Source organism: Eutrigla gurnardus (assembly GCF_963514095.1).
Source record: "Eutrigla gurnardus genome assembly, chromosome: 11".
NCBI classification, from domain to species: Eukaryota; Metazoa; Chordata; class Actinopteri; order Perciformes; family Triglidae; genus Eutrigla; species Eutrigla gurnardus.
This window is the reverse complement of record NC_139925.1, coordinates 2318616-2329512: the sequence shown is the minus strand read 5'-3', so window position 1 is coordinate 2329512 and position 10897 is coordinate 2318616. Positions and strand designations below refer to the sequence as shown.

Below are 10897 nucleotides of genomic sequence, written 5' to 3'. Positions count from 1 at the left end.
AGCTGACAAAGTTCCTGCACGCTCAGCAAAACCCTCTAAGTCAATAAATGATAAAAAAAATAAAAAACACAGTCCAGATCACACTAACCACAAATCTGCAACGTGGTTTGTTTTGTACTTTAGCCCCCGCTGCGCCTGTAATCCACGCCGCCGTTACCCTCCACGCCGCCGCTTCCTATCGCCGCCGCTCTCCACGTTGTTGTTTGTTTGGTCAGAAGAAAGAGAGTCGGTGGCGGTAAGAATAGCCGGTTTATTGCCTCGGCCCTCCAACACCCGGCCTGTTATCTGAGGGTGCAGCACGCCACGCTGAGATATGTGCATGTGACGCTGAGCAGCATTCCTCCAACCGGTGCATCGCAGGGCAGCGAGGGAGGAGGAGAGGGAGGAAGAGAGGGAGGAAGAGAGGGAGGGAGGAAGAGAGGGAGGAAGAGAGGGAGGGAGGAAGAGGAGGGAGGAAGAGAGGGAGGATGAGAGGGAGGGAGGAAGAGGAGGGAGGAAGAGAGGGAGGGAGGAAGAGAGGGAGGAAGAGAGGGAGGGAGGAAGAGGAGGGAGGAAGAGAGGGAGGATGAGAGGGAGGGAGGAAGAGGAGGGAGGAAGGGGGGATGTAGTTCAGTGGGATGAAGGACTCTTTGTTGCAGATAAGATCGTTCCGTTTCCCCGACCACCGTCGCCACGACGATACGAGTGTAGCTTATTACGATGTCAGCAGCCCCCCCCCCCCCCCCTCACCAGCACGCAGGAAAGGCCGGTCCGAGTAATAAGAGACGGAAACGTTGCTTCCTTTAGTACATTCATGATTTTACTCTTATTTTTGGGAGTGAGGCATTCTGGGAATTCTAAGTCCACGTTAGAGAATGTTGCGGAAGAAGAGGCTAAACGACGGGTCGGTGACCTCCGGGTCCACGAGGTCGCCCAACTTCCAGAAAGGTTCGTAGGCCCCCGGCCCCGGGGTGTTCTGTGGAACACACACACACACACACACTTTAAACTTTCATTGAGGTCACGATGACATCATCACTAATTGCTCGCGTTCAGAGGTGGCGCTGGACTCACGGAGGTCACGTGGTGTAGCCGTGGCAATGTGGACTTGAAGCAGGAAGTGATGGCCTTACCCGGTCTGGTCTGAGGATCGTAGTGGCCCGGAGCTGGTCCCTCCTTCTAAAAGGTGGTCACAGATAGGAGCTATTGATTGGTCTAGTTTTGTGATCGAGCCTCAGTATGCTAATAGACCACGGCTAGCGTGTAGCTAGGAAATAATAATAAGTATGAATATGATGTTTGCCCAAAACAAAAATACAATATTTACAATATCTGAAACACCTACACCTAAACACATCTAATGTATCCATAAATTAATTAATTGGATTTTAGCCGTCGCCATCATTTTTTCAACCTGTAGAAGGAAGTGACCATATTTGGACACTGTGGAGGAGCGACGGGTGGATCTGATGAAGGCAAAGCAAGAGAAGTAGGACCATTTTCTCATAGACTTCTATAATACCAGAGAGGAGTCGCCCCCTGGTGGCCAGCAGAGAGAATGACAGTTGAAGGCACTTCAGACTTGGCTATATATATATATATATATATATATATTACAGTATATTTATATCAAGGTTTCCAGTTGATTTAAGGAGAACTGAAGGTTTTGGATGCACCAATCAAAAAGTCTTTTAAAGTTTCATGTGCCAGTTACCTCTGCTCCACACTCAGGAGGACGGTTCTAACGTGCTGCACAGCGTCCTAAGAAAGTAGGCCAGGTGCTTCGGCTCACACTCACACTCACACACACTCACACACACACACACACACTAATGTGCACCTGCAGTAGCAGCTCTGGGAGCATCAGGCCTGGTAGCCGAGGCTCAAGCGAAAGTGGCGCAAGGGATCAAACACCATGTCGTGGTTGCCCCCGCACGGGGACGACGACGCCGTCCTCACTTCCTGTCAGAATAAGAGAGAAGCTGAAAATGAAAGGCCGGTCCTGCGTTCAGGGACAGCGAGACAGTTTTATGTCTGAGGAGGAGGGTGGGGGGTGATGCTATTCCTGGCACTCTGCTGGTGATGACCAGTATGTGTGTTAGTGGGTAACAGGGAAGGAGAAGTGAAAGGCAAGGAGACGGACTTTTCCACAAAGACTGACCCTAAACCCTAGACCACGTGTGTGAGGAAGACCAGCGTAGACGTACGGACCCGAGAATAGACGCTGGGTCGCTGCGTCCTTCAGTGGGCTCAGAGGTCAGCGTGACAATAGGTTTACGTGAGCTTATAGGTCCATAGGTGGAGGAATGTCTCTGTGGCGTTGCTCTGCATTGTTTCACCGTCACACTCCGTTTATCCAACTCCGTTGCCTTCATTCTCAGCCGGATGGTTTTCGCTTCGGATGCTTGAGAACAATGGAGATTTATAAGAGAATTCAACTTTATTGTCCAGCTGAGGTACGAAAATATAAATGCAAAACATGTCCATAAGATAAAAAGAACCAGAACAAAGGTCATTCAGGTCATTGACGAATTTTCCCTTCAATAAAGTTCCACGTTCTTCAAAGGTTCTTGGACTTATCCATGTTAGCTCCAAGAAATACGGGACGTTCTGCTAGCTACTTGCTGAAGTGCCTTAAACTGTCATCCTCTCTGCTGGCCACCAGGGGGCGACTCCTCTCTGGTTGTGTAGAAGTCTATGAGAAAATGGTCCTACTTCTCTCTGCTGGCCACCAGGGGGCGACTCCTCTCTGGTTGTATAGAAGTCTATGAGAAAATGGTCCTACTTCTCTCTGCTGGCCACCAGGGGGCAACTCCTCTCTGGTTGTATAGAAGTCTATGAGAAAATGGTCCTACTTCTCTCTGCTGGCCACCAGGGGGCGACTCCTCTCTGGTTGTATAGAAGTCTATGAGAAAATGGTCCTACTTCTCTCTGCTGGCCACCAGGGGGCGACTCCTCTCTGGTTGTATAGAAGTCTATGAGAAAATGGTCCTACTTCTCTCTGCTGGCCACCAGGGGGCGACTCCTCTCTGGTTGTATAGAAGTCTATGAGAAAATGGTCCTACTTCTCTCTGCTGGCCACCAGGGGGCGACTCCTCTCTGGTTGTATAGAAGTCTATGAGAAAATGGTCCTACTTCTCTCTGCTGGCCACCAGGGGGCGACTCCTCTCTGGTTGTATAGAAGTCTATGAGAAAATGGTCCTACTTCTCTCTGCTGGCCACCAGGGGGCGACTCCTCTCTGGTTGTATAGAAGTCTATGAGAAAATGGTCCTACTTCTCTCTGCTGGCCACCAGGGGGCGACTCCTCTCTGGTTGTATAGAAGTCTATGAGAAAATGGTCCTACTTCTCTCTTGATGTATTATCTCAGTAAACATTGTAAACATGAGTTTATGGTCTCAATCTCTAGTTTTAAGTCTTCTTCAATCCAGCATGATGTTCATTTAGTACATTGTGGTCCATTTAGAGTCCACCAGACCAGAAAGCAGATAACTTCAAATCCATAGTCCACAAACCACAATGTGTATGTCCACTTCTTATATCCAGACTATGGGATCACTAAACTCCATTGGATTCATCCTCTGGGGACCATGAATGTCTGATCAAAGTCTCATGGTAATCCGTCTAACAGTTGTTGTGATATTTCTTGTCATATATCGGTGCTTCACCTTCTCTCTGTTGATTATCTGCAGGTGGACCAGAATCAGCTCAGAGCCACCAGCTGCACCAAATCAGCCCCCAATCAGGATCTCTTCAAATACCCAGCTCACGTTCTCCAGCCGACAACTCACTTATTTGGAAGTGTAGCTCTTGTTTGTCTCGTTCCAAACTCCTGTCCTGGCCTGGCCCCCCGTCTGGCCTCGTCTTGGTCTACAAGCATCTAATCTAACCCCCGACAATAAAAAGCCCTGAAACCGATTCCCGTCTCGTGTCTGCTTTTGGGTTCACTAGTTCCAGACGAGCATCACGTTTCAGTCCGGACCAAAGTGACGACCCGACCAACCCTGCCATGAAATCACCGAACAGTCGATGTTTCAACACCGTAGTGAACCGGCTTTTACTCACATACAGGTCTGAGATTAGGACTCTAATTCAAACGGCCTTGAACCTCAAGAGAGGAGTCGATAATCCAGGAGAACATGTAAATCTGGGACTTGCAGCGTCTCCAGGATGTAGAAATTAAGTAAAATCAGAAAGATTGTTGTGTTCACGGGAGGTTTTTCTTCAGAGGGAGTGTGTCTAACTTGGTTCTGGTCTAAAAAGCAGGTCTCAGGGGGATCTGAAGGTCCCATCCCTAGGTGGACCAGGAGATCCAGGTGTAAACCACTGGCTGCTCCCGGGTCAGCCGTCCCCGTTGATGTGGATTTGTGCAGGTGCTTAACCTTTTGACAATAAACTCTTCTCTGAGTCGGCGTGTGACGCCGCTAACGGCAGAAAAAGAGCTCCCGCCGCTGCTGTAACAACACCCTGGGGGTTTCTTAGCACCTTTCCCTTCTCTGTCAACACCCTGCAGCTGCCAGCGCGGCTCAGATATCCGTCGGCCGCCAGCTCGCGAGCAGCAGCTCTCTGCTGCAAACGCTGCAACATGAACCGCAGCGGAGCGGTCAGCCGGTGCAGCGCCATAAACAGGCCGTCACACGGCGGCGAGCGGCACAACCGGGGATCGGCTTCAACCTCGTGGCTGTCGGACGAGCTCGTGTTCCGGTAACCAAAACCTGCTGAAACTGTGGAGCCAACGAAGCCTCTTTGTAGGCAACGGAAAGAGACCAGATGGGTCCTGATACTGGTCTACCAGCTACTGGTCTACCAGATACTACTCTACCATATACTAGTCTACCATATACTAGTCTACCAACTACTGGTCTTCCAGATAATGGTCTACGAAATACTGGTCTACCAGATACTAGTCTACCACCTACTGGTCTACCATATCCTGGTCTACCAGATACTGGTCTACGAAATACTTACAGGGGGGAAGGGGATCCGCCGCACGGTCGACCGAAACGTGGCATGTCTGCAAGGAGAGGAGAGAAGGATGAAAGGTAGAAAGCTCTGTGCTGCAAGGAGATCAGAGGCAACGAGGAGGAAGGAGGCGTGATGAGGAGGAAGGAGGCATGAGGAGGAGGAAGGAGGAAGGAGGTGGAGGAAGGAGGCGTGATGAGGAGGAAGGAGGCGTGATGAGGAGGAAGGAGGCATGAGGAGGAGGAAGGAGGCGTGAGGTGGAGGAAGGAGGCGTGAGGTGGAGGAAGGAGGCGTGAGGTGGAGGAAGGAGGCGTGATGAGCAGGAAGGAGGCGTGATGAGCAGGAAGGAGGTGTGATGAGGAGGAAGGAGGCGTGATGAGCAGGAAGGAGGCGTGATGAGGAGGAAGGAGGCGTGAGAAGGAGGAAGGAGGCGTGATGAGCAGTAAGGAGGTGTGATGAGGAGGAAGGACGCATGAGGAGGAGGAAAGAGGCGTGAGGTGGAGGAAGGAGGCATGAGGAGGAGGAAGGAGGCGTGATGAGCAGGAAGGAGGTGTGATGAGGAGGAAGGAGGCGTGATGAGCAGGAAGGAGGCGTGATGAGGAGGAAGGAGGCGTGAGAAGGAGGAAGGAGGCGTGATGAGCAGGAAGGAGGCGTGATGAGCAGGAAGGAGGTGTGATGAGCAGGAAGGAGGTGTGATGAGGAGGAAGGATGCATGAGGAGGAGGAAGGAGGCATGAGGAGGAGGAAGGAGGCGTGATGAGCAGGAAGGAGGCGTGATGAGGAGGAAGGAGGCATGATGAGCAGGAAGGAGGCGTGATGAGCAGGAAGGAGGCGTGATGAGGAGGAAGGAGGCGTGATGAGGAGGAAGGAGGCGTGATGAGCAGGAAGGAGGTGTGATGAGCAGGAAGGAGGCGTGATGAGGAGGAAGGAGGCGTGAGAAGGAGGAAGGAGGCGTGATGAGCAGGAAGGAGGTGTGATGAGGAGCAAGGAGGCGTGAGAAGGAGGAAGGAGGCGTGATGAGCAGGAAGGAGGCGTGATGAGCAGGAAGGAGGCGTGATGAGGAGGAAGGAGGCGTGATGAGCAGGAAGGAGGCGTGATGAGGAGGAAGGAGGCGTGATGAGCAGGAAGGACGCATGATGAGGAGGAAGGAGGCGTGATGAGCAGGAAGGACGCATGATGAGGAGGAAGGAGGTGTGATGAGGAGGAAGGACGCATGAGGAGGAGGAAGGAGGCGTGAGGAGGAGGAAGGAGGCGTGATGAGCAGGAAGGAGGCGTGATGAGGAGGAAGGAGGCGTGATGAGCAGGAAGGACGCATGATGAGGAGGAAGGAGGCGTGAGGAGGAGCAGGGTCGTGTGTTGGAGGACATACTTGCAGGGAAACTTCTCCAGTGGTTTCGGCGTCAGGTCGTAGTCGCACGGCGACGTGTTGACATGCTGACGGCAGGATGAAGACAGAGAGGTGTTACATATCTATGACATCAGAGGTTGTTTTTATCTGCTGTGTGACATCACTAACAGCTGGCTTGTGTTTACCAACAAATCTCCTCCTGTTTTCAGTCCATCTGCTGCAGATGACTGATGATGAAGTGTCGATAAGACGTATTTCTGAGTGAAGCATTCTGGGAAGGTTGGTTGAAAAGATTAAAGTACTCGAGCTCTGATTGGTTGATGGATGGATGATGTTAATCACAGGTCATATTTTTGTTTTCCAAGAAGAAAAAGATATTGGATTTTAACACAAAGAAATTCTTTTTTTGTTATTTTATAAAAGTTGTTAAATAAGTGCAGGAGATCTAAAAGGTGTGCTGAATGGTAGCAGCATCAAACAACGGCTTTGTGGAGGAGGTAACGAATCTGGACCCACTCGTTAAACCTGTTATCAGTGGTGAGGAACTCCACACAGACGTGAATATCCGGTTTTTAGCTCTCAGAAAGAGACAAACTGAGTATTTCCCCAAACTAGTCGGACCTGTTTCCCTTTTATGTGGTAAATTACAAACCCTACAGGATCCGTGCAGGATCAGGTCTGAACCGCACCTTGTCCCGGATGCCCAGGGTGACGATGTCGGGCCGTGGACAGTTTTTGAAAGAGTAGGATGCCGGGCGCTTCAGGACTTCCTGGATGGAGTCGATGTAGTCGTACGCACCGGGGGGAAGCGAGTCCCCCTTATGTAGTCCCGGACCGTGGTCTCGTCTGCCTACGCCTTTGAACCCGTAAGTCTTCCTCACTGGGTTCAGTTCAGCTTCTTCGATGAAGTCCCGGATGTGGTAGACGCCCGGGTTGGGTGTGTCCTGGAGCAAGGTGAGAGGAGAGCAGTTTAGGGGATGTGCTAAACTCCACAGACTGTAGTCGTGGCGTTGTCATGGTGACGCCACCCGTTGGTTTCTGACAAAAAAAAATGTCAAGCCTTGTCTTCGGCATTTTGGAATGCAACCAGTGAAGGAAGTGACCATATTTGAGATAATACATCAAAAGAGAAGTCAGGCCATTTTCTCATAGACTTCTATAGAACCAAAGAGGAGTCACCCCCTGGTGGCCAGCAGAGAGAATGCAGCTTTAAGGTACTACAGCGTTGGCCCTTTTCACAGCAGCAATTTTGACATGTCAATACAGGATAAACACAGGTGTAATTAATTCCGGTGAGCCGGGGCCCTGCTGCCGTGCCGGCTGTGACACTAAATACAACAGGACCATACTTATTTGTTACATGTGTCGTTACCCTGCAATTACATGGCGACATATTGGCTTCCATTCTCAGAAGCAAAGGTTTGACTGGTTGACAAGAAAGAGAAGAGGAAACTAACGTTATCTGATTAAAATCAGGTTTGATTATTTTTACTTGATATCATGATGGAGGATATGCTTCATGATATATTTCAGGCGAGAGTGTATTCTCTATATTCTCTTGTTATATCTATATTTATATATCTATATTTACGCCCCTGGTGCAGACCCAAACAACTGGCTCATCAGCTCATGTAGTAGATTTTCTGTTAATGGCTTTTATTGCCTCTCACTATCCCATTGTCTGTGTCCAAAGTGTGCTGCCTGCCAGAAATAAATCCAAACACTTACACTACCAGTGAATCCAGTCTCTAAGTGCCTCAGTGCATTTCTGGTAATAATGCGTACTAGACTTAATTAATTATCAGTTTATCTTAATGTGTTCCCAGCTCCCAGGCCCCGTTGTTAATCAGCCGGCTAACAACTGACACTTCTTCTTTGTAAATGAATGGGAATTATAGCTTGTTTGCTGTACATTTACAGTAAAGTACATTCATATAATACATATAAGCTGTTTATAGAAATAGAAAGAGATCATACTTGTTTGTACCATCAAAGAGATATTAGTGTGTTCTAGAACCCATCATGATAGTGTGCTCTAGAACCCATCATGATAGTGTGATAGTGTGCTCTAGAACCCATCATGATAGTGCGATAGTGTGTTCTAGAACCCATCATGATAGTGTGATAGTGTGCTCTAGAACCCATCATGATAGTGTGCTCTACAACCCATCGTGATAGTGTGATAGTGTGCTCTAGAACCCATCATGATAGTGTGATAGTGTGTTCTAGAACCCATCATGATAGTGTGATAGTGTGCTCTAGAACCCATCATGCTAGTGTGCTCTAGAACCCATCGTGATAGTGTGCTCTAGAACCCATCATGCTAGTGTGCTCTAGAACCCATCGTGATAGTGTGCTCTAGAACCCATTGTGATAGTGTGATGGTGTGATAGTGTGCTCCAGAACCCACCATGATGGTGTGATAGTGTGCTCTAGAACCCATCATGCTAGTGTGATAGTGTGCTCTAGAACCCATCATGCTAGTGTGCTCTAGAACCCATCATGCTAGTGTGCTCTAGAACCCATCATGATAGTGTGCTCTAGAACCCATCATGATAGTGTGCTCCAGAACCCACCATGATAGTGTGCTCTAGAACCCATCGTGATAGTGTGCTCTAGAACCCATCGTGATAGTGTGATAGTGTGCTCCAGAACCCACCATGATAGTGTGCTCTAGAACCCATCATGATAGTGTGCTCTAGAACCCATCATGATAGTGTGCTCCAGAACCCACCATGATAGTGTGCTCTAGAACCCATCATGATAGTGTGCTCTAGAACCCACCATGATAGTGTGCTCTAGAACCCATCGTGATAGTGTGTTCTAGAACCCATCGTGATAGTGTGATAGTGTGCTCCAGAACCCACCATGATAGTGTGCTCTAGAACCCACCATGATAGTGTGCTCCAGAACCCACCATGATAGTGTGATAGTGTGCTCTAGAACCCACCATGATAGTGTGCTCCAGAACCCACCATGATAGTGTGCTCTCTCTCCTCCATATGAAAGCAGACTGCTCACTTACTGTCAGCGCTCCCAGCCACCAGCTCCCCCTCCCATACAGGTCCGCCTTGTCATCACCCTGCAGATAATAACAGCATACGAGCCAACACACAATGGGTTGTTTCTGCTCTGATGACATTGCTATGCCAACAATGTGTTGATGCATCTCCACATGTCTCTTTACCAGTCCGACTCGTCTTCGTGGAGCATACAGAGCTACGGGGCCTGTAGAGAGCCTTACCTTATCTGGTCTATTAGCACCTCTGGACATGTCGCTGGCTTTTTTTCCATGTGGCCCTCAGCTGCTCCGTACTCGCTGTCCCCCCGCTATCTGCTCCAATGGAGATCCACTGACACCTGACCACCATTAAAACACTGACTGTTACTATAGCAGCGACTCCACTATCGATCAATTTTTCAACAAGCTGGCCGGGTAGAGGGCTAAATTTAGACTCAGCGACCAGTTTGACTGAGAGTTAGAGACAATGGCGAGCTGGCAAAGAGGTACACGCTGCACACGGCTTCTTCGTCCTCGTTACCACGAGCTCATGTGATCCTGTGATATGGATTATAATGTAACATGTGACATGACAGCAAGACAAAATCAAACATGGCAATTGTAAATGTGTGGAATAGGTGAGGCTGTTTATAAGCACTGGTTTCCAAACCACAGGTTCGAGGTCCACCTGGGGTCTGAGGTCCATCTGGGTGTCCGATCAAATGAGGAATATATTCCAATTATGTATTTTCTGAAATAAGAGGTTGCGGTCTCTCCGAAATGGGACTCTGGTCTTCAGAGGATTTCCTGTTTGCATCACCAGCTATCTCTTTCGCCGCTCCCGTCGCCTAGCAACCAGCTGCACTTCACACGAAAGACCACAGACGAGGTAACTAAAGTTATCTGATGAAAACGGAGCCAGAGATCTTATTTGATTCTTTTTTATTTGATATTCTGATGGAGGAGATGCTTCGTGATCCCCTAAATGGACCTGTCAATCAGCAGGTAAGCCCCGTCCCCTAAAGCATCCCCTGCTTTCTGGTCTGTTGGACTCTAAATGGACCATAATGTACTAAATGAACATCATGCTGGATTGAAGAAGACTTGAAACTAGAGATTGAAACACTAAACAGACTTATTTTTGCAACCAGGGGAGTTGCCCCCAGATGGCCAGCAGAGATAATTCGAGTTTAAGGCACTTTACCATCGGCTTCACTTTTTAGAACCTGGTTTTACTCCTTTTCCATGTCTTTGTTCTGAATCCTTTAGTGTGTGTGTGTGTGTGTTTTGGTCGAGTGGGTTCTTGAAACGAGGCGATGCAGGTTTTTGTGAGACCCTGACAAACTCTGCAGACCCTCTTCTTTGTTAATGAAGTTTGATGCATCTTACCTCTATGTGGAATACCTCGGCTGGAGTCTGACACACACACACACACACACACACACACACACACACACACACACACACAGTGTCGTTCTCTGAGCACCACAGCAGAACTAAAGACCATCACCTGAAGTGAACATCTCTCGCTCTGGGAGCTCAGAGGCACAACAGTCGGCCCGGTTGCTACGCGACGTGGAACACATGGTTCGAACGCTGCTCCAGAATG

The 10897-nt window shown here is 49.1% G+C and overlaps 1 protein-coding gene across 1 annotated transcript; it reads right to left on the bottom strand.

The window, feature by feature from the left end:
- Positions 1-791: 791 nt before the first annotated feature.
- stpg4 (sperm-tail PG-rich repeat containing 4) lies at positions 792-10790 on the bottom strand. The gene is made up of 8 exons (XM_084020965.1): positions 10678-10790; positions 9532-9647; positions 9313-9369; positions 6977-7231; positions 6309-6373; positions 4947-4992; positions 1054-1158; positions 792-955 (listed from the first exon to the last, which is right to left on the bottom strand). The coding sequence occupies exons 2-8, from the start codon at positions 9559-9561 to the stop codon at positions 848-850; spliced, it is 666 nt and encodes a 221-aa protein (XP_083877091.1). The 5' UTR covers positions 9562-9647; positions 10678-10790; the 3' UTR covers positions 792-847.
- Between the last annotated feature and the right edge of the window lie 107 nt (positions 10791-10897).

Excerpts from the sequence above, each read along its gene's own strand:
- stpg4 (XM_084020965.1), bottom strand. The coding sequence starts at position 9,561 with ATGTCCAGAGGTGCTAATAGACCAGATAAG. Across the intron at positions 6,374-6,976 it reads CCCTGGGCATCCGGGACAAG|CATGTCAACACGTCGCCGTG; the intron begins GTGCGGTTCAGA and ends TCCTGCCGTCAG. Across the intron at positions 4,993-6,308 it reads CTGGAGAAGTTTCCCTGCAA|ACATGCCACGTTTCGGTCGA; the intron begins GTATGTCCTCCA and ends CTCTCCTTGCAG.